A 26,370-nucleotide genomic window follows, 5' to 3' on the forward strand; every position below is an offset into this window, starting at 1 on the left:
GATACAAGTTATTACCGCCGCACTAAGGAGTAATTCATCGAGGCTATGGGCCCAATCATTAAACCAGCATGCACTCTGTTGCCATCTAGCTGTGTTTCCTCTATCGGGCCAAATGTGGGCCAGCTACTGCGTGCCAAGGCCAGTTGCGTTTCCACTGTCACTTCAGGGACTCGATTGTGCCTCCTCGGGGGCTTCCTCAGGGCTGGCCGATTACCCTTGGGCTAAACAGGGCTCACTGGTGCTTGAGGCGGTGCCAAGGTGAAAGGCAGGGTTAGTGGAGTAACAGTACGTGAAATGTAACTTATTGATCTAATTTCAACATATTTCAAAACAAAACACAGCAGGCTCAAATGAACACAATGTGTTTGGATGTTTATTTAACATCAAATTAGTTCATGATTGTTAAAGCTAATTTATTGCAAGGAAGTATGCTATGCTAGCAACGGCTAACAAAGGCTAACGTTATCTTCACATATGTAAATTGAGACTAACAGTAAATGCCCTAACAGTGAACTATGCCTATAGCTGGCTTATATTAGAGCCACGTCTTCAGGCTACCTGTGATATGGATCGCTAACTTAACTTATATTGCAGTACATAACAGTACGCAATAGAAGAGTCTGACTAGTCTGTTTAAGTTATGACGATATGCTTTATTTGAGTTTTAACTGTGCATTCCACCAAGCGAAGATCAGCAACTACAAACAAACAGCCAGTTTCCATTATATACCTCTACTTAACTTATTTTGCTGCAGGTCGTAGGTGCCTGACATCCAGACTTTATCGCATGAAACCTCAACTTGAACTTCCCACTCGCTTGTGAAATGGGTGGGATGGGTGACGTTTACACCGAGGCGCCATGTTATGTTATGGGTTTTATAGGGCAATACTGGAGGGCTGTCGGCCCGATAGTTTTGTTCTTGTGGCCTGAGGCCCGAAGACAGCCTTAGTTCGCACTTGCCCGATAGTGGAAACACTGCTACTGAGGGCATGCTACCCCACCATTTTACCTACTCGTCCCAAACACTGGTGTTGGGTAGATTTTTGGAGGGGTGGAGGGTGGGGATTGGTTGCTGCTTTGCCAGTTGGATCAATTGGAAAAACTAAGCTTTGTGATTAATCTAGTGCCAGCTATCCATTTCCTTAGCTGCTCCTGCCCAGGGTCTGTTTGAAAGCACTTCAAACAGCGGGATTATGGGGTTAAACTACCTGAAAAATCTCTCCCGCTACGAACTGGAGTGGTAAAAAAAAGAAAAGAAAAATTACTCCAGCTCCCCGCACTCTTTGTGACATACTCTGTCTGATTTGTTGCTCTGAAACAAAACAGAATGTCCATGTGTTTGCTCTACTTTCTGGTTTCTGAGGGCCTGAGCAAACCCCACGCCAGAAAAGGGGAGGCCAACGGGGTTATCAAGTTTATCTCTCCAGTAACATATTTATCTTCCAGGCCGTTTTTACATCCTGCAGTGGCTGAATTGTGATATTCATAAAACCTGATAACTGAGGCCATTTGCACAGTGAGCATAAATTCTGTCTTTGTCTCTCAGTTTCTGTGCATTAGCACCCCTCTGACTAACTGGGCACACTGACGCGAGTGCACAGGAGACCTGAAAGGGTTGAAATTGAAATCACTCTCCAACATTTATATGTATGCTGTAAGGAAATACATAATAAAATGTTTATAAGGAGGACCCTGAAAGAAACCCGTTGTTCCAAAGAAATTGATGCAGTGTGTGCAATAGCTAGGTATCCTGGAACGCTTGAGCATAAAGCATAAAGCTTGAAACTTCCTTTTGGAAATTCAGTTTGTGGCATGAAACTGAAGATATATAAAAACGTGCATTTAATGTCGGAACGTTGGAAAAGGTGTATTCGGTGAATATTACTTTTGACAGTTTTAAAATATTATGTTCTCTTCTCCCAGGAGGGAAAAAGAAGGGGCCCGGGCAGGGATCATTATGGAGGGAACCTTTTGGGGAAAGAGTGTGTGTGTGTGTGTGTGTGTGTGTGTGTGTGTGTGTGTGTGTGTGTCTTTCTTAGCGGCACAATAATGATTTATCTTACTGGGCTTTCCTTCTGCACCCAAACTCTGTCTGAGGCACCTTTGATCCACTCCTAATTAAAGCCAAAAGTACAACAGTCCCGTTTAATTCCAATATGGGTAGTTCTGATGCTGAGGTTTCACATGTGGTTCTGAGCTCGGGACCATCTGTTTCTGGATTTCATATATAAACAGGACACTTTGGGGAACAGAGATTAATTCAGCTTTGGAATGCCATTCAAAACGTGTTAGCTGTTTCCCTCGGCCAGGTCAACCAAAGCAAAAACAAGTTAAGCGCTCATTTCTCCGAGTAGCATTAACATAGGAATTATTATATAATGGACCCTGACTCGCTCTTATGGTTTAAATTACTGGGTCCCTCTCAAATAAAACTATTAATCTTTTTTTTTTGTCTCTGAATGTTTTACAGTCCTGTTACACTTATTAGCTGCTGGCAGCTCCAAAACTTTTAAATGAAAGCCAAATTGCTTTGGTCATGAGAAAGGAAATTAAAGCTCGCTCTAGGGGAAAGAATTTCACTGAGAGATCCTCCCAAGGTAGAATTTCATAACCTCCTGCATGCCTGCTAAAGATGTCACCGCATGCAGGACGGCGTGTGTTACTGATATAAAAAGAAGGCCCTAATGGGAACAGCATGTTCATTTTAGGGAGATTAGCCGGCTGGCATGTTTTACGTCTGGAGACGTGCTCAGGGTTTGGATCGGGCCGGGCGGGTTCAGGGTCCGAGGAGGGTTTTTTGGGGGGTAGAGTAGGGTGGGGTGCGGCGGTGGTGGAAAACTGGGGGAGGGGGGGCAGTGGTGGTGGTGGGGGGCAGAGTCGGGTGAGAATAGCGTGGGCGTAAAGTACGAAAAAAATATTGAGAAGAAAAGTCAAGAGAGAGTGGGAAAAGGAAAAATAAGTGAAAAAAGGAGTGTTGGGACTCACCAGGCTCGGGCGGGCAGTCCTTGACGAAGAAGAGCTCGGCCAGGCTGTCCTCCTCTGGCGGCAGGCCCTGCTGGTGCAGCTGCAGCTTGCGCAGGCCCTCGCTCTGCTGGTGCTTGACGGAGCGGGCGTGCTGCACCAGGTTGAGCTTGGCTTTGGTGGAGTAGTCGCACAGGGCGCAGTAGTACAGGCAGGATTCCGAGCTACACGTGCTCTCTTGTTTTTGCAAGTGCTGCGAAAGGTGAGGAATAGAGGGAAAGAAGGGGGGGAAAAGAACACACAGAGAGAGAAAAAAAGTCATTAGCCGACATGCTTCGGAAGACATTACAGGGAAAACTGTTTGTTTTAGAAGGGCAGCGCCTACATGAAACAAATACTTTCGGTCCCTTTCAAGTTTTAGCTAATAATCTTTCTGACATGAGATGCATTCCTTCCAAGTTTGTCACAAACATAAATACCGATGACACACACATAGAGAAACGGTCCAAACGCACCGCTGTTGTCAGATAAAAAAAGACAGACTGAGGGGCACATTGTAGAGTTCTGAAGAGCGGAGCACCTAACATGTCTGTGTCTGGCATCTTGTAATGCGCTACAAGGTGGAACTGACTTGGACCAAAGCACAGCTAAAGCCTGTAGAGTCTGGCCTGTGCAACTTCAGAAGAACTTCAGATGGAAGCGGATGAGAGGGAACAGAATCTGATCGTGGTTATTTTGTACCTCCTTCACAAAGAACAAGAGGAGAAAAAAAAAAAAAAACACAACACAACAAACCAGGAATGCTTTTAAGAAAAGCACGTAGGATTCACATTCTGTGTTATGTACAAAGCCCCAAATCCCTGATCTTGATTAAAAATGCTTGCAGAAAACATTACATTTGCTGTAAGATAAGCTTCATAACACAGCTTACAAGCTACTTTTTGTCCATGTTATTTTTTCTCTCATCTGGCATCTTGCTGAGGACGCAGTTGAAGCCCTCCGTTAAGTGAAGCGTCACCTGAGATTTAAAAGAAGGCCGAGCCGTACAGCAGCTGGTCTTGCCTTCGAGGCAGAACCACGACTACCACCTCCACTACTCCCAGCTGACCCCCATATGTGCACCAAAGCCCCCAGGACTCAACAGTGGCCACTGGGGGTGGGGCAAAGCTAGGAGAGGGAGACGTGCTGGACGACTGACAATTCCCAATCTCCCTGCACATGAAAGGATGAAGGATGCCACAGCCTCCATCAAAAGCCTACAAGGCTGAGTGCAGACGAGAGGAAAACCCTCAACTTGTTTTTCTTCTGTTTGACTCAAGCTGCCAATAACTATTAGAATGGCTCATTTCTCTCCTGATTATTTCCTCCAAAAGACCAGTTGGCCGGGAGAAGGTGGACCACTTTCCACCCACTTCCCGAACCAGATTGGCCTTTTCAAGACAATTAGACACACAGGTAGCTGTGTGCGCTCCGTAAGCTTGTTAACAAGACAAAGGCGAAGCGGAGGCCGAACGAGGGAGGAGGGAGGAGAAAAACAGAGACAAAAACACAAAAATAAAAGGGGAGGAAAAACGGACGTGTTTAAAACACTGCTTTTGTGCGCAGTGTCCAGCTTGGCACATTGTTCTTTGCAACGCTAATGTGTTGCGAACAGCAGGGATCCGGCATTCAGGGTTGGCCCCTGTCAACGGCGAGCTTTAATTTGCTCCAAAGTTTTGCATTAAAATTGCGCGAGGCCCAGGCACTGCTGCACTATGTGAGGCGTTCATAGAGGACGCTACATGCCCCCCCCCCCCCTCTTCCTCCCTCCCTTCCTCTCTCTCTCCCCTCCCCCCTGCCAGCATGTCCCCCCTCCTCCCCCCTGTCCACGCTAGCCAAGCATATCAAGTGTGCCTACAGTACTCCCAGACTAATGAACAATGCACAAAAACAAAAGCCAGAGCCAGGCCTCCATTATCTGATCTTCCACTGAGGCACAAAAAAAAAAAAGAAAAAGAAAACGGCCTTCTTGGGGCTTAGAGGAAATGCCAGCCCGGCTGCAGGTGTGAGAGGAGTAGAAAGAAAGGAAAAGCCTTTGACTAAATAGATTCTTTGACTGTCAGGGATTAGACTCATGGCACCAGTGGAAACACACACACACACACACACACACACGTATCTTTCCCCCCCTTTTTTGTAATGCAGGAAAAAAAATTCTCACGAGTCTGCTGTATAGACTTTTACTCAGTGAGGGGTGTATGTATGTGTGTGTATGTGAGTGTGTGTGTGTGTGTGTGTGTGAGTGTGTCTGTGGAAGTGTGTGTGGAAGTGCAGGAAGGGGGGTCTTTCTCTGTGGCCATTGAAACATCTTAAGTTTTAATTAAGTTGGAGTTGTCAGAAGAAAAGCTTTCCTGGCAGGAACTCAGGGTCATTAATTATGGCTATCTTTGTTTCTTTCCAGAAAGGGCCCCCCTGACATGCCAGGTTACTTGTATAGCTGATGGCTGGCCTCCCTCAGTCTTTCAGACCCTCCAAACGAAGTTTTTGGCCCTGACACAATCAGCAACTGAGCCTCTCCAAGATCCTACAGTGGCTCAAAAACCTTGCACTACCCCAGGTTGCTTTGCTGTACGTGCTGTCAACGTCTTCTCTGTGGAGCATATTGTGCCCTGTGGTTTCATCAGCAGTGTGTGTTGTGTGTACTGTACACATAAGAACAGCGCTCTTCGTTGGGTTTGTTTTCGGAGCAAATGGGGCTTGAGATTTCAGCTGTATCTCTTCGGAATCTGTACGGCCGAAACCTTGTTTGTTTCGATAACTCGATTACCGCCCAGCACAATCTCATTCCTGAGGCCCACACTCGTTCATTCCTCCACTGCCTTAAAAAACACACATGTCTACCCAACCTTTCAGTCATTAATTGATTTTCAATACTTATACAGTTAGTGAAAATAACACCCCATCCCCCAACATCCCATCTCCGCTCTATCCAGGCTCCAAGAAATCAACAATGTCATTTGCTCTGCACACCAAGATGACCAAACCAGATTATGACATTCACTTTAAAGATGAGTGCGTAAGGCAGTCATACCCCCTTCACTTATATTCAGTTAGACTCCAGCTTAGGAAAAAAGCGTCTCCGATTGTGAAGGACGCGAAGAGTTACACACAAAACATTTTCTGGGACAACTTTGGGGAAAACCAGCCTTGGAGCAGGACCGCATGTTTAAGTGCAAAGCTCTCTGACTCCCATCAATATAAATCCTGAATGACCCAACAGCACAACCATGGCGGAGTATCCACTTTCATGGCTCTAATAAAACACTAAACAATTTGACATGTCAAATGGTTTTAGCATTAGACAGGAACAAAACTGCCTATAATTTTAGAAATATTAATTTATTCTCAATCAGCAAATTCCTGGTTGTTTGCTGTATTTGTCTTTTTCCTTTTATAGACTATTCTGGCGCGGGTACAAGCCCTGCTGGACCTACGGCCCGGGGATTTCTGATTTATGAGGTTTAAGCTTACCATTTTTAGTTGTGCCAGACTCAGAGCGCGGTAATACACGGGCTGCAAAAGCCGGAATGTTTGGGGCATCGTGTAACACTTTATTCCATCCCCCACCCCCTCACTCCGGCCCCTCAAAAAATAAAACGCCAACCCAAAACCTCAACAATCTTTTGTAATGTCTGATTGTAGCTGGCACACACACACACACACACACACACACACACACACACACACACACACACTCACTCACTCACTCACTCACTCACACACAGCGAGAGAGAGAGCTACAGAGACACAGAGCGTGTTAAACACAGAGAGAACTAACCTAATTAATAATGGCATCCATTCAATCTTAATTTGGGGACTTTTCAAATCACTCCAAGATACTATTGACAGCCTCGAAAAAATAACAGCAAAAAGAAAAGAAAAAAACCTTGAAACTGGTCCAAGAGCTGTTGTTGTTGTGGGTGGCGAAAAGGCCCATCCCCAACAATATGGTGGAGGACGTGTCTCTTTGATGGATAATTGTACCAGATTAGCATTTGGCAAACAACCAACAGCTAGAACCCCCTCCCCGAGGACCAATCACTTTAGCTAACATGTCGCCCCTCCACGCCCCACAGGCTTGTCGATGTGAGGCAGCTCGTCAGTGCCAGGGGCATGGGCATCCCGTGGCACAGGCCGTCTAGAGGCATAACGCTGGTTGAATCCCAGGGCTCTGTGGGCCTAATCAAGCAGAGAGTCCCCCACCCCCCTGCTCAGCGGTGGGGCAGCGACAAGGAGACGGAGACAAAACAATGCAAATCCCTACGCCTGGGACTCTTTTCACCTGTCAAACACGAGGCAGAAATTCCCAGGGATGTTGTCTTCCCGCATCTGAACTGAGAGGGTTCTTTATTCATGCTGACTTCAATGATTACAAAACACCTTTCACCATCAACACCATCCCACCCTACCCCACTCCACACACACACACACACACACACACACACACACACACACACACACACACACACACACACACACACACACACACACACACACACACACACATTTTCCTCCCCAATGTTGCGTTTGTGGAGTGAGGAGTGAGGGGTTTGGTTGTGTTGCGTTTGTACTGTCTTCAGTGACAAACCAGGCTCATTAGTGCCATCATAAGTAGTCAGGCTGTGTGAGCTCCCCCTGCTTTGGTGGAAAGACGAGGATCAGTCAGAAAAAGGAGGGAAAAAAGAGAGAGCGAGAGAGAGAGAGCAGTTTTTATTTCTAACCAAAGACAAATTAGGGCATTCAATGCAAACATGACTTTTTCCTGTCATTAACGATGAAAAACACAGGGCCAACTAATGAACACATACCTAAAATAAGCTGGGGCATAATTGCCCTGGAACCAGGCATCACCACAACTATGTTTTAATAACATGTGTGGTAAAAGGGGAAAAAAAGAAAAACGCAAGAGAGAAAAAGAAAAAGAAACCCTTCTGTATCTATATCTATCTGCTTGCATGGTTTCCGGTGCAACACTGGTGCCTTCAGCAGACGAAAACAACAAAAGCTTGTTTTGTTCCTTACAGGTTCCTTTTTTTTCTACCCCCCCCCCCCCCCCCCCCCCCCCCCCTTTCTTAGTTTTTTTCTTCCCCTCCTCCTTCAACACATACCAGCATTACTTGGAGGCTGGCCAGGTATACAATTCCATCAATGCTAACACCCAACAAACACATGTTACTCGCAAACCACTATTGAGCCCAGAGGCAGAACTGTAATGCTATATCATGAGCGATGTAGCAGTTGGCAAAGCAACCAAAATTCTTAGGGGAAAGGTATGCCCCTTGAATTCCATCTAAGGCTCACTCACGGGGCCGCTGTCTGCTCATCTTAGGGCCACCGTCCTTCTCTTCCTTTTCCCTGCCTCTGCATGTCCTCAGGAATGTGGCGAGGAAATAAAAAAATTGCTTCTACAATGTATTTATTTAGTTATTTTTTTAATTTTTTTTAAACTCAGCCTGGGACATCACGTATAATTATGGCTTCGGGATTCGGCCCGGGGAGTATAACCCTTATTGGTTAGCTGCTTAGGTCATGTAATAATAATAATCTTCCTCACAAATGGCCGCCAAAGAAAATAAGTGAATTAGCACAATGCGTCTTTCAGTGGAGTTCTGCGTCTCTGAGGTGGTTCTTATTTTGAGAAGCGGTAGAGAGAAGCTGCGAGACACGCCCTGGGGTCGGTCCAAAATGAATATCCCAGAAACGACGGCCATGTTAAATAGCTTCCAAAGCCTGTCATTTGCAGTAATCGCTCTCAAATAGGCGTCCGAAACAACCGGCCGTTACCCGCTCGGGATTTGCGACAACCCGATTTTTCCAAGGTCGTCCAAAACTCAGCATTCGCAAAAAGGCATTATGATGACACGCCGAAGCCAAAGCAATAAGAGGCCTGGAGCGGGCTGCTGGATACAGGAAACAGTTTCCAACTGGGGCTAGACGTTGGCACCCATTACTGGCCGCTACTATGACAGTAGCCACTGCAAAGGCTGTGTAGTTTAGTACGATCCAAATCAATGGTGGGGAAAAAGAGACACCATTCACTCTTTTACTCATTTAAATCCATTAGCAAATAGTCAGAACCTTGGGCAGCACTGTGGGAGTCTTTTCTTTTTTCTCTTTTAAGAGACTTAGAGACAGACGTTTTAAAATGTACATTCTTTAATGAGCCACTAAAGTGTTGAGGCTGCTTCTTTGGTGTGAAGGTCTAACATGTCGATTCCAGGTCTTTCAACAACCCACTGAAAATCAATTCGACAAATAATATTTCATTTTACTGATGGTACAATAGCTTAAATGCTATTCACCCTATTCCACCCACATTCCATTCCATATTTTTAGTTTAAAAGGGAAGATTGAAAAATGTTGTAAAAACAGAGCCATGTTGAGACACAGCGAAGCCGAATACTCTCCCAGTCTGCTAATGTTGTTGATCTGGCGTGTGTCATTAGACTGAGGATAATAGTGCACAGCACAGGCCTTCCCCCTGTGGTCGCTAGCATGCAGGCCTAACAGGAGAAAATTAATGGACAAAATGGGAGACCTCAGGCCTCATTTCCACCAATGGAGGCCCATTAAAAACTCTTCCTCTCTCGTCCCGCAGTGACCCACTCTAGGCCACGTCACACGAAACCGCATCATACGGCACAGGCACTGGCATGCAACAGCACCAAGGCCTCCCACCCCCACCCCCACCCACACCCCGCTCCTCACCCCACTTATGCTTTCGAAGGGACGGAAAGCGAGCCCGTGTCTGACAGACAGCGTTGCTTTGAGGTCATGCGGAAGTTTGTCACTCTTTTGAAAATGACCCAAATTGATTTAACAATGGTGAGGCGCTGGGGCAACAAGCGTAGACGTATGCACACATGCACATGCGTCACTGGGGCATTTCTGTCCGTAAAAAAAAAAAAGAGCCATTTGAAGAAGTCCCGGCTAAGATTCTCAGAATTATTCGAGTTATATAAATATGTGTATGGACGAAAACCAGCCATGGTTTTACACAAGATGTAACAAAAACCAGATGTATCTTACAAAAAAGAGGGGGGGAAATTTAATTTTTGTTCATTTGTGATGTCCCAGATACACTTAAAAGAGAAAGAAAACACCTAAAGACAAACAGGAAAACAAGCAAACGCAATATGAAAATGAAAGAATTTACATATCCCATCAGCCTCTCTCCAAGCTGATATGGAAGATTAAGAGGTGGCGTTAAATCTTCCCCCCACTAATCCTTCCCGTGGCAGGGACGGACAGGAGAGCGCGTCTGCTGTTTAAATTGTGTTAAAAAAGGACGCAAACGGCAGGGCAAAATGGAGTTGTATTTATATTACGGTGATTTAAAATCTCTCGTCTGAACACTTATTTCCCGTTAAATTTACTGACCTTACCATCACCCTTAAAAGCCTTCCCTGTCGTCGCTTGGGAGTGAGGAAGTCCAGAGATCCAACTGCGTCGCCACTAACCTATTGTACAATCTCCTCCTGGCTGCAATTGAGTTCTGGGAACCAGTTTCACAAGTTCTAAGAGAGGCAGAACTGTCTTTGGCCTCGAACTCTCATTTGACGCATTCGGAGAGCACATGTGAAACTGTAAATTATAGCTGGCGCAGTCTCCCTTGGAGCGCGTAAGTCTTGTTTTAATGCAGCTGGACAGGGACGTTTAACAACCGCGGATAACAAAAGCATGGACAGAAAACAGACACTGAACATTTCCACTTGTATTTTTAGTTTTCAAACTGTATACATCTGAGATAAGATAAGTGCATGCCTTTTAACTGAAATCTATACAGCATATAGCTCTTTTAAAGACACACACACACACACACACACATGAGCACACACACAGACACACACACACACACACACACGCACACACAGACAGACACATACACACACGAGCACACACACAGACAGCTCATACAGACACAAATGGGGAAGCATACTGCAGTCAAATAATCTTGCGTCTTTTGCATGTCTGCACGTGACCTACAGCACACTCCCTTTATGCATGCAGGCCTATGGCATCCTATATAGATGATACATACCCTTGACGTGACCCCCTATCGCCCCAATCTCTGCCCCCAGATCTACACTAGGGTAAAGATGCCCACCACCCCAGCCCACCCCACCCCACCCCACCTGACAATCTCTTCCTCCCCACACATCAGATAAGCCCTCAACAAGTCAGGGCTGAAACCGCATGCTTTTCCCTATTCATGGGTCTTAAACACTTCACTTTCATGTCCCAGCTGCCTGATTCAACCCCCCCCAACCCACACGCTCCCTCTTGCCTCACCCCACCCCCGCCCTCCCTCCATCTCTCTCGACAACAACATGGAGGTGGTTCCCTGATTTGCATCCTATTAAAAACACTCGGAGAGCAGAAAAGGGGGAGGGAGGGAGGGAGGAAGAGAGAGAGCAAGAGAGGGAGGGAGAGTGAGACCCACAGATCAGGAGGAGGAACATGCTTTAAACGGCTCACTCTACTCGTTTGCTCCTCTCCCTCCTTCTCCCGCTGTCTCTTCCTCTCTCTCTCTCTCTCTCTCTCTCTGTCTCTTCCTCTCTCCCTCTCTAAAGCAGCCTCTTCACTGGCACTTTACAAATTCTTTCAGAAAATCAGCTCTGAAGCACCCTTTGGGATAAGCGCTTTTAACCTGTACACTGACAATTGAAGGCAGGGCAGGATATGCACTTGCAAGCCTGTAATACATGCACACATGCAATACATAATACACCCCCACATACACACACATGCATACAAACACACACACTCTCTTTATCTCTCTCTTTCTCTCTCTCTCATACCTGTGTGTGTGCATGTGTTTTATACACACACACATGGATCTCCCCAAAAAACAAGTACAATACAAAACCCATGGCCATTCTGGCACACATATTCACAAACTTCCTCCCTTTTCTAAACACACAGAAATGTTTTCATACACATTTGCACCCACACACTAACATCCACATCATCATTCTGCAAGCATAAATAAATGACAGAGGGAGCAAAAAAATGTGTACCTCCTATTTTGGGAGCTCTGTCATGTAAGCTGATATGAGCAATATTGCTAATGCCTCTGACCACAGTTTATGCAGTCATGGCCCTTAAAAGGAAGGACATTGTTTTTCGCTGAAAAGCTTTAGCCGTAGTCTGCATACCAGCGTCCACTCAACATACCAAAGGCACTTTGAAGATTACTGAAATGTTTGCCTTTGTTCTCCCAGAGAAGCAGGGAAGCAAGGCAGCGAACCCTCTACTCCAACAGCTTCAGCTTCACAGACCTCATCAGCCAATAGAAACACACGCACAGCGGAGGGGAGAGAAACAACAGGCTAGCAAACGAGCAGAAAGAAATAATTCTGGTGCTTAATGCGCTGTTGGTATTAAAAAAGAGCCACATGCCATCTGGCTCCTACTGAATGCTTTTAACGCACAGTGAACAGTTAAAAGAGAAGATAATTCAATGGGTTAATTTCACTAAATGTGCTGAAATTCAGGAGCATAATCCTAAACAAGTGAGAGGGGGACTTCTATCAGGTCTATTTCAAAGTATTAAGGATTACTAGTGGCAATCTAATCCTAGTGAACCTGGGGGAGGTCAATCGTATTGTGCTGGAAATCCTGGCTCGGGAGAAGTTAAATGAGTCCCTGGGTCTGTAACCTAATACCTCACACACTATTTCTCTATTCAGCTAACAATCGACAAACACTGTCAAAACAATTAGCAGAGAAATACACCCCGCAAAGAAAAAGTCTCAAGCTAGCCTATATAACTTGTTTTTTTTTCCAAAGTCAGCAATACAGTCATAACAAACCAGGCGCACCTGGACTGGTCATGTTGTTACTGAATACAAATAATCAGTAGAGATAGGCATGTTGATGATATTACTGTATGACATTACAGTCTGTGTAGCACCGTATAGCTCTGTTGAACCACATACAGTCATCTGCACTGTTTTAATTCATTCATTTCTAACTATTCCCATAACAGACTTGAGAGGCTCTTACTACAGAAAACAATGTACTTCTGAGGCGAGCTTTCCATGGCAAATGATGCTTTTCAAGGCTTAAATCTCAGAGTTTGCTTTCTAACTGCATCTAGAGAGTTAAAACAAACCTAATTATTCTAAGCCGGGGTATTTTACCAAGAGTATCAAATGATTGCAACTCAACTCCCCTCCCGATTGGTCTTATCACAGCGCAGTGAGTCATCCTTTGTTAAGCTGGGTCAAAATCCCCCAGAGAGAAACAGGGTGGGGGAGGATAGAAGGACGGATGGATGGAAAGACACAAAAAATGACAAACTCCTGACATTCTTTGTTCCTCTCAGCAGTAAGACACTCCCCTTTTTCCTTTTCTCCCTCTCGCTTTCTTTCTCTCTCCCTCCATTTCTCTTTATCTCTCTCCCCATCATTTCTCTCCCTCCCTCCTTCCCTCCCTCTCTCTCTCTCTCTCTCTCTCTCTCTCTCTCTCTTTCCCTCCCTCCCTCCCTCTCTCTCTCTCTCTCTCTCTCTCTCTCTCTCTCTCTCTCTCTCTCTCTCTCTCTCTTACTCTCTCTTTTCCTCTCTCTCTGTGGTCGGTCAGTAGGTTGCTACTTGCTGGTATCGTTCCCATACCTGTCACCCTCAATAGGCTTCACAGTCCCCTGCACACAGACAAACGGGCCGTCTGACCCTGAGACCAGGAAGGGGATCACATCTGGTTATTAATATCAGAGCATCTTCAAATGCAGTTCACTCAGTCATCGCACGGCACAAGGAGGGGGGGTTGGGGTGAGGGTGAAAGACAAGCAAAGGGGGGTCTGGTGTAGTGGAGGCAGGCAATTAAACAATATGCCGCGTGTGTCAATCAGCATACACACAGGGCCCAGGCCAAACGCCTCTGCCCCCACACGCCCCCTCCCCCAAACACACACACACACACTTCAGCGCTGTCAAGATGACCATCTGGTAGTGACTGTGCAGAGTGCAGGGACAGAGAGAGAGAATGGAGGAAAATTCCTATTAATATCTATGAGGATTAATGGTGGAGGTTGGGTGGGGGTGCGGGCTGTCGGCGTTAGAGTACCCCCCCCCCCCCCCCCCCCCCCTTTGGTTCTTTTTGTGCTGTTGCAGCACTCATCTGTCTTTATGCTTTAATTAAGACCCTCCCCTGCTCACAGACCTATGAAAGATTCCCATTGTAATCCCCACACAGGTGAAAGCCCAGAGCATTTGAATAATCTGCCACAGTGTTCAGCAGGAGTGGGGAGGAGAGGAAGGGAGAGGAAGAGAGAGGGGTGTGTGTGTGTGTGTGTGTGTGTGTGTGTGTGTGTGTGTGTGTGTGTGTGTGTGTGTGTATAAAATATATGTATATATGTAGCACGAAACAGGGTGTGCTGACATGCATTTATTCATGGTGAGCAGGAGCACACACGGGTGGTGGATGTGTTAATGTGTTGGTGTGAAGATGGTGGTTATTTGTGGGTGTACGCTAGCCTGTGGTGCGGCTGCATTAGCTCCCTGTACCTCTCCAGCTAGAGAAGCAGAGACCCCCTCACCTCATTTATTCAAACCTGGATAAGAGGGAACATCCTGGATGACACAATACCTCCCTCCCTCCCTCCCTTTCTCTTCCTCCCTCTCCACATCTCTCTTCCTCTCCATTTCTCTATCCCTCTTTCTCTCTGCTACTCTCTTTCCTAGTCTCATTGTGTATTAAAATAAAGTCAGATGGTCAATGATGCTCTACGCTTTACTAGTTTTCAAGCTGTTCAGAGTCGACTAAAAAGTATTTTTTTTAAATCAACAAAACATGTTTCACTTGACCTACACAAAGGTGGTGGTCAAAATATGCAGAATCTGAAATTAAATTCAGTATTGAGTTGTAGTGGAGGCACTTTTATATTATGATAACACACGCATGTGTATATGTGTGAGTGTGCTTGTGCTCATATGTGTGTGTGAGGATCAGCAGGATATGTGAGGATTTGAGAGGAGAGGGGCCCATTTCTTTCTGTGCAAATACACTCAAGGGGGAGACTCAATCTCCAGTCCATTTTTGACTCACACGGGGCAAAATGACAGTTCATTGGTGGCCATCTTACTTTTGGATGAAAAAAAAGGAGAAGAAAAAAAGATTGTGCTGGAATAAAGGCCTTCTAGCAGAGAGGAAATATATATATTCATATGTTCAGTATCGATATCCATGTATACACACACACACACACACACGTATGGGTATATGTGTGTGTAGGGAGGAGAAATTGGAAAAAGGGGTTGTTGGGGGAAAGAAAAAAAGAAGTATTCTTTTGATGAATCTGAAATTCCTCTGCTCCCTCTCCTTCTCTACCCCCCTCCTCTCCTCTCCTCTTTTCTTTTAATTTCCCCTTCTCATTTCCCTGGCCCAGGCAGTGGTGTTGCCATCCGTATCAGGGATAATGAGATGGCCTATCTGCCGCTCCCCAGGGGGAGAGGGGGCTGGAGAGCAGCAGCGGCGGCGGCAGCAGTGGCGCCAGAGTCGCCTGTGCAGCCACCAGCTCTCCACTCCAGCTCTACACTCCTGCTCTCTCACTCACTCTTTTTCTCGCTCTCCCTCTCTCTCTCTCTCCCTCCCCTTCTCACTCACTCAGTCTTTTTCTCACTCTCTCTCCCTCCCTCTCTCTCGCTCTCTCACACACACTCTCTCTCTCTCCCTCTCGCTCACTCTCTCTCCCTCCCTCTCTCTTTCTCCCTCCCTTCCTCACTCCCGCTCTCTCTCTCTCTCTCTCTCGCTCACTATCTTATGCTCTCTTTCTCCCTCCCTCTACGGCTGGATGATACAGATGAGCATTATATGTGCCGAGTCCCCATGGGTCTACAGAGAGACTGGGAGCGCGTATGGAGAAAAGGAGAGGGAGGGAGGGATAGAGGGAGAGGGTGGAGGAGACGAGAGAGAAAGAGAAGTGGCGAGAGGAAAAGAGCTAGGAAAGGAAGAAAGAGGAGGGGAAAGAGACAAACAAGGAGGAGAAGAGGAACGATAAGTAGAAGAGGGAGTGGAGGAGGTGGATTCGGATAAAAAGGAGAAAGAAACAACTGGCTGCTGGTTTAGAGGAGGAAAGAAAAGAATGACGGGGAGGGAGGAGGAGAAAGATACAAATATGGGAGTGGCACAGAGGGTTGCCAGACAGAGGCATTCTGCTTGACTGCTGACGGATGCCCAGGGTGCATGTGGGGCTGGGTGGGGCAGTGCTGTAATTAAGCAGCTCATAGCCCCCTGGATGAGGATGCCCCCCCCCCCCCCCCCCCCCCCCCCCCTCCCACTCAGGACCAAAGCCTCATCCAGCTGAGGAACAGGTGCGCGTCGGTATTTGCGTCCAACCCCCCACACACACACACAGACACACACACAGATGCCTCCCTCCAGCTCCGTGTAGGCCTTCGTTCAAACACACACCAGCCATGAACATTCTTGGCTTTAAATGATCCGCGTGCGTCCCAATGCTAAATCCCCAACCCTCCCTCTTTCCCTCTCTCTGGAGCAGTACAAGTTTCCTGTCTCTCTCCGATGGGGCGTTACGCCGCCTTTGAATGGCCCTGACAGATTTACCCTCTGTTCCATCTGTGTTTATGCCTGTCTTTATTAGTCATAATTATATCATACCAACGCATCTCTACTGGACACCAAAGCCACAATAAAACGCAGAGCCTAAGTCCTGCTCCAATGCAAGTGGATGATATTATATCTATTTTAAACTAGTGCGTTATTTCATAGCACGTAAAAGACTACAGGTTTTATGTTGTGCCTTATTGCTACAGTACTGGTGGATTAGAGGAATAATATACCCAATAAACTGCCATGCTCTGTGTATTGGAGTGAAGGTGAGTCACTTCCTGTGTTTTCCTGCTGTGCACTTGCAGAGAAGAGAGGAGAGATTGTACTGCTAATGTAATATAATCTGGACCCTTTTAAAGGTCTGGAAAAGCTGCCATTTGAATTCCCGTTCTGCAGGAACAAAGCAGTAATAAAAGTCTGAATATGCTTTTTGTTTGTATCTTCAATCATTTCTCAGCCATAAAGATATTCTGTGTTCCATGACCATATGGGAAGGTCATCAACACTTTGTTCTTTTGTGCGCCGGGCCAAACTACCCACTCCCATGGGCATTTCACCTTTACACATAAAAGAAGAGGTGTTTTTCTGGTCAAATAAAGAAATCTTTTTATATAACTTTACTACCACATGTCTACGAGTAAAATAGTCCCATTTCTGCCAAAGACATTAAACCGGCATCTGTAAAACAGATTTCCCCCCCACTCTTGCTTTAAGGTTGGGGTGGATGGGTGAGCGCATGACGGCTAGAGGACTAACCGTTCACCTCTCCCCCTTCAAATGGACCCCCCCTTCCCTCCACACATAGTTCAGAGACTTCACCTGGCTACCATTCAGTTTAACAACTGACAAATGAAGGGTGTGAGCTTGAGGGAGCCATCTTGTGCTCCTGCTTTGTCCATCGGTAAACTGACACGTGATGGCTATTATCTGTGGCCATCCTGTGAACTTTCCTTTTTTTCCATCTCTCTCTCTAATTCCCTCCTCTCTTCCATCCATCCCTCCCTCCCTCCCTCCCTTACCCCTCCCTGAGCACAAACGTATTCACCTCCATATTAAAATAGGAAGACACAATTGCCATGCTGGCGTAGGATTTTCTCTCAATTCAGGCCTAAAGAATAGCACCCCTTTCCGTTTTAATCCCAAATGTGCCTGCAACAGCCACCTGCTGTTCTGCCACATAATCATCCCGAGACAATAAATGGGTTAAAAAGGTATTATGGCCCGAGCGCTACTCACATGGCCACGCTTCATGGCAATTCTGCTCTGTAGGCATCAATTAAAGAATGGTTACTTTGTGTCATTTAAAAAAAACAAAAAAAAACACACACACAGGGAAACACAGAGACACACTTACTCACACACACACACACACACACACACACACACACACACAAAGTGCCACTCTGAATGTCAACCGGAAAATGTGAGTGTGCCTTGTAGAATCAAAGGAAGAACTCTGGAGGTGGAATGGTGGGTGAGCAGTGAGAGTTCCAACAGGGAGTGTGGGGCGGCCTGTTGAGGGCAACATCTGGATCGCTTTAATGCCAGTCAAATAAAGTTGCCTAAAAAGGCCAGCGCTGACCCCCTTGGCACATACGAGTGCGCAATCAAACCCCTCTCTTTCTGTCTATGCACATGTAGCCATGCTAGCACACACAGCCACAACTGCTATCTTCTTTCAGCTCACAGGCCTAAGCAAGGCCTTTCTCACCTCCTAATCTCCAATCTACTTGTCTTCCAACATGATCTGCAATGCTCTTTGTTGCCATGGAATCTTTTTTTATTTGCTTAAAGAATTAGCAGAGCACCCCCAACCACCCCCCCCCCAAATAGTCCCCCCCCCCCCCCTGTTTTAAACTGCTAAGGATTTCAAAACATTCCCATGGACTGGGCTCTTTTAATTCCAGGCCGTGGAAGAAAAAAAAAAAGGAGAAAAAAAAATCCACATGCGATTCTTTGAGGGCTTGGTTCCGTTCCCGCTGACTTCACTCGGAGTGGGATTTAGTCTTTGTTGTTCGGTCGCTAGCGCTACATTACTAGCACTGCATGAATACATGAAGAACGTGGGGGGGGGGGGCTCGACGGTCCACAAGTTTGCTCTGACCTTTTCTTCTTGAAAAGACTTAGAAGAGGAAAAATCGTAAAAAATGAATATTCTATTGAGGGTGTGTGAGTGTATGTGTGTGTATCAGTGTGTGTGTTGGGGGTCTTTTCTTCTAGTTTTTTTTTTTGGCTGGTCAGTTCAAATAAAGTTCTGTGGATATTGTTGCTTTCATTTCAGAAATGAGGTAATAAAAACAGCATTTCATAACGGCTACAAGACCGCCAATTCACTATGCAGGCTAGCCATTGTTACTGGCTAAATGAATATTTCAAAGCATACATCCACAGGAGGACTATGAGTCCCCTTTGCCAAAAGTGGCGACCGCTTGTCAGTAGATCCTCATTATGTTAACACAGTTTATCCTGAACACTCTTCTAATGAGTCTGGAACATAATGCCTGGTCTATGATTTCAGGATGTCAGTATTATTGTTTCAGGCGATCACACCAACCCAGTAAGTCAACACCAGAAAGCACTTAAGCGCAGGAAGAGACAACAGTGCCACAAACACACACACACACAGATAGACAGACACGAACACACACAGATAGACAGACACGGGCGCGCACACACACAGATAGACAGACATCAGGCATGAAAACCATGAAAAAGAAATAATAATAAGAGAAAATTACCCTGAGAATATTCATGCACTGAAATGGAATGACGGAGCTTTCATGAAAACACAGACTGCACTAAAAATAAACCCAGCCTCCACCTCCCTCTCTGACACACACATAAGAGACAGTAAATCTGTCTCTCCCTACCTTTCTCTTCCCCACACACACACACACACAAAATTAGTCACCTTCTCCAAGGATGTTTATTAGAGCTTGAAGCCACTTGTCACTCAAGCGATGATGCAGCAATTTCTTTTTCTTTCATATTTTCTTTTCTGTTGTTTCTTACTGAGGGGCCGATTTTGAAAACAACCATTCCAGCTCAGCTTGCTTTGCTGTTGCTTATCTGTGATGCTGGAATTCAATTAAGTTTGATTTCCAAAGGCATCATGTAAATGACCTGACTGGCATCTTTCTGCTTTACAGGAAAAGAGTGTTGGCGGCTGGGGGGGGGGGGGGGGGGGGGGGTGGTGCTGCTGCAGGGGAGCAAATTAAATTTACAGGTGTAATGATGTCTGACATCATAAAAAAGCGCTCACAAAACTAGCAGCAGCTTTTCTCCTCCACCACAGAGACCATTCAGCAACATCAAGCAGCTAAGTGACGCTAAAAATAATCTATATTGTGCTTTTAACTATCTGCTGCACAGTAGGACAATGTGTGTGTGTGTGTGTGTGTGTGTTTGTTTGTGTGTGTGTGTGTGTGTGTTCCTACATGTCCCTACCGACAGACACCAGGTTGTTACAGGATGCATGCACAGAAGAGGGGAGGAGAGTTAAAAAAGCAGCTGACCTTGTAAAGTTTGAGAGCCGCCTCGTGACGCTGGTTGGTGGTGTGCAGCCGCAGCTTCTCCACGCTGTTGCTGTAGTAGTCGCAGGCATTGCACTTCAGGTGCACAGGGTTGCCGATGGCGATGCACTTTAACCTCCACTGGTTCGCCTTGCCGCCCTCTTTGATGTGGGCGACCAGCTGGTACTTCTGCATGTGCTTGTCAGTCTTGCAGTGCAGCTGGAAGTTGGCCTTCAGCTGCGTGTTGTAGTTGCACAGCTTGCACTGGTAGACGTCCCCTATGAGAGCCCGCCACTCCTCCTCCGGGAGCGAGCGCTCGGCGCTCACGTGCACGCTCAGGGCCTCCGGGCTGTCCGAGGTGAAGCGGTTGCACACGGCGCACTGGAAGAGCTTCAGCAGCGGGTCGCTGATGCAGGGCGACAGCTCGCTGGCCGACAGCACGGACAGGTCGTCACCCATTAGCTGACCACTCGCCAGACGGAACTCCACCTCATTATTTACTGTAGGGAAGAAGGGAGAGAGAGTGAGAGGCAGACAGACAGAGAGAGAGAGAGAAGGAGAGAGAGATAGAGAAAGCAGGAAAGAGAATATGAGATATACAATGATGGTGAGCGTCCGTGTGGATGTTAGAGAGAGGTGTGTGTGGGAGAGAATATGTGTGTGAGAGGGAGAGTGTGTGTGAGAGGGAGATCGGTATGAGTGGAAGAGTGTGTGTGAGAGGGAGAGTGTGTGTGAGAGGGAGAGTGTGTATGAGTGTGGGAGAGTGTGTATGATAGGGAGTGTGTATGAGTGGGAGAGTGTGTGTGAGAGGGAGAGTGTGTATGAGAGGGAGTGTGTGAACACAGGAAACAGAGGTTACAGAACAGAGGGAGAGAAGAGAGGAGAAAGGGGGATTTTTATTCTGAAATTAAATGAAAAGGAGGCAGAGGGAGAAAGAGAAAGAGAAAGGGAGAGACTGGTGTAGGGCACCCACACAAAAGGATTTGATCAAATAAAGCCGCAGTGAGGAGTATGGCTTCTATGAAGCTTAAACTATAAAAAGCTGTAATAGGATTGAATCAGGATCAATTACAATAACCCATTTCAACTTCTAACTCCCTCATCAGATAGCTTTAATTACTCCTTCCAGGCATGTCGTCCTCCGTTTGTACTCCTCTTTTTCCAGACATGAAAGCTGATCAATACAAAAGAACCGGCTGTATTTTCAGCCGACAATAAAAGAAGATCATCTTACATTCTTTCAATCGTAATTTACTCCTTTGATCACCTCTGTTCTACAAGGGAAATGGATCAAGTTTTCTTAAAGGTTGACACCGAAAAATTACGACTGGCAAATTCAACAATTATGTTTTGTGCAATGCTTAGCACCAGAAGTAGTAGTCACTCAATTTCATGTAAAGTAAAAAAAAAAAAAAAAGGAAAGAAAGAAAAACGCTCCTGAGATAGAAAGATTTGCAGCTTTTAAGAGGGATGTAGGGCTCAACATGTGATTACACAGCAGCTAGCAGGCGTTGACATAAACACAGATGATGAGAGACGCAGGGGGAATATTGGTTTGCCGAATTAGAAGCAGGAGCCCGTGCATCTGTCACATGATGACCTGCAGGTTGAGAGCTGTAGATGAGATGAGAGGAGAGAGCCGCTACTGGGTCATTGTTTAAACCACACCTCTCTCTCTCACACTGATCTGTTCCCTTGTGTTTGCACAAGGCTTTTATTTATTTGTTATTTTTTTCTCTCACCGAGTCAAGCGGCAGATTAAGCTGACTTAAGAAAAAAAAAAAATTAAGAATGGGAGATTAAGAATAATTCTCGTGTGGTAGGAAATAATCATGTTTTTAATCAAGGAGAAAGAGATGGAGACAATAATGGCATCACAGACGCAATGAGAGGATGATAGAGGACAAGAAAAAAAGAATGGAAAAAATAAGGAGGCGTGAACTCACCAAGGTTAGGACCAAGAGCGGCGGCCGTGGCAGGGTCGAGCTGGAAGGGGCTCATCATCATCTGCGGGTCCGAGGGGTTCTCCAGTTTCATGCCGGTGAGGCCGATGTTCTGGGCCAGGTAGTACTGGTAGAGCTCGGCCTCTGCAGGGGCCAGGCCCATGTGCAGGTTGTGCTGGATCTGCTTCATGTTCTGTTGCAGGAGCATCATGTTGTGCATGTGCTTCTCGCTGGTCATGTGGATGCGCAGGTTGCGCGCCACGTTGGTCTCGTAGTCGCACACCTCGCAGCGCCACGTCGGCTTCTGCTTGGGCTTGGATGGCGAAGGCGTTCCGCAGACTGCCAGGCTGACGCTGGGCACAGGGGCCGGGTGCTGGTAGACAGGCTCGGTGCCGCCGTTCTGCAGCGTCTGCACGTTGTTCAGGTGCTTGTCGGACTGCATGTGGATGCTGAGGTTGCCTTTAGTCGTTGTGGAGTAGTTGCACACCTCGCAGCGGAAGGGCTTGTAGCCGCAAGTGTAGCTCTCGCCCCTGGCCAACCGCGGGTGGGCCTGGCCCGAGCGGCAGTACGAGCAGGAGCTGCCTGACTCTGGGTGCTTCTCCTTCATGTGGGCGTCCAGCGTCTGCTGGTACTTGTAGTGCCAGTTGCACTTGGGGCACTTGAGGGTCTTGCAGGAGTTCCTCGAGTGCATCATGGTCATGTGGCCACCGAGGGAGCGCGACGAGCCCAGGACGGTGTCACACTTTGGGCACTCGATGCCACTGCCACTGCCGCTGCCCGGGGACCCCTCCCCGAAGCCTGGCGTGTCGGGCGTGCTCGAGGGCGTGGTCGCTTGCTGGTGCAGGGGGCCAGGGCTCTCATCGTCTCGGTGTGCCAGGTCGTTGGGGTGGGAGGGCGGCGTGCCGTCTCTCGCACCGACGGAGTCTGCAAACTCCTTTCCGCTGCAGTTGGCGAAGTCGTTGTTGCTGTCCCTCGCAACAGCAGTCATTTTAGTCTTCTCAAGCTCGTGGGAACCAGTCGCAGAGGACGAAGAGGTACCCCTTTCAGTATATTTGAGCACACTGGACATTAAAGGAGAAATGCTTTGGTTTAAAAGAGGGAAATCTTTGCTACTGGTACTATCCCCTAGTTCGCCCATGCCCATGCTCATGCCGTTGTCCTCAAGTTCGTTTGAGTACATGTCTTCGTCGTCCTCTCCCTCGACCTCCTCGCTTTTGATGGGGAACTCCCCATTTGAATGCAAAGTGCTAACGTCCTTCTGCCGTTCACAGTTGCTCTCCTGATCCCCGGTCCCACTGCCTGGCGACGAGCGGTGGTGGGAAGCGGAGCTGCCGGGGTTGGCCTTTGCCGCAGCGGCCGACGCCGATACTGGCACGCCCCCCAGGTTGATCTCAGCCTTTGGCATCTGGGCGTTCCTTGGTGACTGGTCTGCCGAAGAAGTGGCGGAACTGGCGCTCCCCTTCAGGAAGGCAAACCCAGCCTGCAAGGAATCACCATTTTCAACATGAAAAGCATTCCACAGACCACGAAAGCCAGGGTCAGGACCCATGAAGTTTGCAGTAGAAAAATGGGGTAATACAGAATTTAATTTTTTTGGTTCCAGAAAGCTTATAAGAGGTTCTTTGTCTTTGCCTATCCCCTGTATGATGGCAGAGACATACTTATTACCAAGGAGCTTCTGCTCCTCCTCGTTTAGGGTCATTCGATGGTCATGCACGGCATGGGTTACAAATGACCTACTATAACCAAAAGACAACTTGCACAAGAAACACATCAGTACTGGTTTCCTTTTCCCTTCGCTAATGCAACCATCGAATTTGGACAAGTCCACATTGTTGGGGACATCTTTGGACACACAGGAGTTTTTGGCAGCGCCATCAATGGTTAGATAGTCTTTTTCACTATTGTGTCGGAGATCGTACACACGGAAACTGTGCAACACAGGACCGACTCCTGCAAATGCTGAGGTATTTGGGAAAGCCTGATCGGCCGTAAATGGTTTCCCGAGGGATGAAGCGATGTGAAAGGTATTGATCACCTGTGGGTAGAAGGACATAGGGGCAGCGGCAGACAGCTCAGTCTTGTCCCCCGCAGCAGTTTGAGAGTTTGGGTACAGTGCTGGGGAAAAGAGGCTCTGAGGCCCAGGCTGGGCGATCTGGCTACTTTCTTTGGAGTCCTCGAGAATGAAAGCTGAGCCATCAGGCTGGTAAACGATCTCTCCCATCAGGTTCTCCACGTCGCTGTCCTCCAGGTCGCTGGCCTCGCTCTCGTTCTCGTCCTTCGGAGGCGGCAGGCGAGCGCTCGGGCAGTGGTGCTCCATGTACGTTTGTAAACTTGAGAAAGAAGTGGCACATTCGTTGCAAGGGATATCTTTAGTTGAAGCGACCGGGGCGGTGGCCGCATTCTCCGCACTAAGTCCAAATGCGATCTCTCTCGGGCTCTCCTCCGCCGTCCTCAGGTTGTCGTTCGTAGGGTTGTTTTCCTTGTCAAGCTCCATCCCAGGGACTTTCTCGGGCACCTCATTATCAAGATGTGTCGTCTCACGTAGCTTTGATATCTTAGGCCCATTTTCCTGTCTTGAGAGAGAGGGGGAATCACAGGTTTCCATGGCAATCACTACATGAGGATCTCATCTCATCCAGTCTGTCAGGGACCTGGATTTAGAAAAAAAAGAGAGGGAGAGAGACAAAGAGAGAGCACATTAGGAAAAAAAACATATAATGGAACTCTTCATATACAGCGGATATTTCAGTACACCACATATAGACAGTTGCTTTCAATACCCACCACTGCTGACATATCGATGTTTTCAGTAGGGTAGGATTGTATCAACATAATGTCGAAATAATTTACATTTCTATTTTCTTTAATGATTCCTGTTAGTAAAGTAAAAAAACAAAAAAACAAAAAGAAACCCTTAAACTTAAAGCAGACGTAATTTAAGAAGTGAGCTTATTACCGAATTCTGTGTACACCACACCACCACAGTTCAACAGCCTACTCTCAGTTACTTTTTTTGTGAGAGAGAAAAGATTTAAACCATTCTTTCATCTTAAGTATTTTGTGGTCCTGGGGGGTAGTGTGTGTATGTGTATTTGTGTATTAGTGTGGGGGGTGGTGTGTGGGAGTGCACACACACACCAACAGCCAGAGAATCAATTCACTGCCACACAAAAGTTCCACTAAGTCTCTTCATTACTGGAGTGTGATTAGAGAAAGTCACCCACTGGGGGAAGAGCCGGGAGAATTCAAATCATCACCACTTTGGCTTAGAGTAGCGGCGCCTCTTTTGGTTCCTGCGTTACACCCGTAAATCAGCTTACTTGCAATCTTCCCTCTCTGAGGCTCCCACAGCAGGTATCTAACAAGCCCTGATTAAGTGTCCGTCCAAACTCTACATTCTGCCCCATGCTCCCGCAGGACAGCCTGACGAGCCGGGCCCACAACTCATAATTAATAAATTAATATGTAGTGCACCCTTTCCAATCATCCTTAACAACGAAAATGCACACACTGAGGCACACACACACACACACACACACACACACACACACACACACACACACACACACACACACACACACTCACACACACTGAGACACCCACACACCAGCACACACACACACACACACAGAAAAAATACCATTTGAAATACCATTGCGATGTTATCAATCCTGGATGGCTGCCCATCTCTCAACCGTCTCCGCTTCAATCAAGTCCTCTCCAAGCTTTCACAAATCATACGCAAGCCTGGATGATGAAAATCCTTCAATCATCTTTTTATTCTTCCCCTCCCTCCTCCCTCCCTCCACTCCCTCCACTCCCTGCTCTGTTCTCTCTCTCTTTCGCTCTCTCACTGTCTCTACCTTCCTCCAGCTCACGTACGATGCTGGAACCAGACACAATCCCAGTCTCTTTGGAAGGGAGAGCAGACTCTACACCCCTCCAGCCCTGCTCCGCCAGGGGCCCCGAGAGTAAGGGGACCTGCTCCCCAGTCAGGCATGGGGGAGGCTGCCCCTTTCACCCGGCATTGCTACCCAGCTCCTCTGGATGCACGGGCCCCAAACTGAGGCTCCACCATAGCCTGCCCATGTGAATCAGGCCTCCCTGCTTAAAGGCAAATAACAGTGTGGTGGGCCAAAAGCCTGTAACCAGCTCTGTGCGGCCACTGCTGCGCTTTCAATTAAAATGAAATACAGTGCATCCCTGCGCGGTCCACCATTTTTAACAAACAAGGCCCCGCAAAATAGCACCAGCTCTCATTAGCCCGAGCGCTCAGTGGGAGGAATTAGCTAATTGAGGACAAGAGTACAATCTGAGTGGAAATAGCTTGTTTTTGTGG

At 47.1% G+C, this 26,370-nt stretch overlaps 1 protein-coding gene across 1 annotated transcript in view; it reads right to left on the reverse strand.

Moving 5' to 3' along the window:
* Positions 1 to 26,370, reverse strand: part of zfhx4 (zinc finger homeobox 4) — an 86,229-nt gene that overhangs the window by 38,370 nt on the left and 21,489 nt on the right. The window contains exons 2-4 of the mRNA XM_031584418.2: positions 22,032 to 24,682; positions 20,089 to 20,585; positions 2,987 to 3,215 (exon numbers count right to left, since the gene is read on the reverse strand). Of these exons, the coding sequence (XP_031440278.1) occupies positions 2,987 to 3,215; positions 20,089 to 20,585; positions 22,032 to 24,636 (3,331 nt within the window). The 5' untranslated portion in view covers positions 24,637 to 24,682. The remainder of the gene's footprint in view (positions 1 to 2,986; positions 3,216 to 20,088; positions 20,586 to 22,031; positions 24,683 to 26,370) is intronic.

The sequence above is a fragment of the Clupea harengus genome, chromosome 17 (genome assembly GCF_900700415.2).
Source record: "Clupea harengus chromosome 17, Ch_v2.0.2, whole genome shotgun sequence".
Lineage (NCBI taxonomy): Eukaryota > Metazoa > Chordata > Actinopteri > Clupeiformes > Clupeidae > Clupea > Clupea harengus.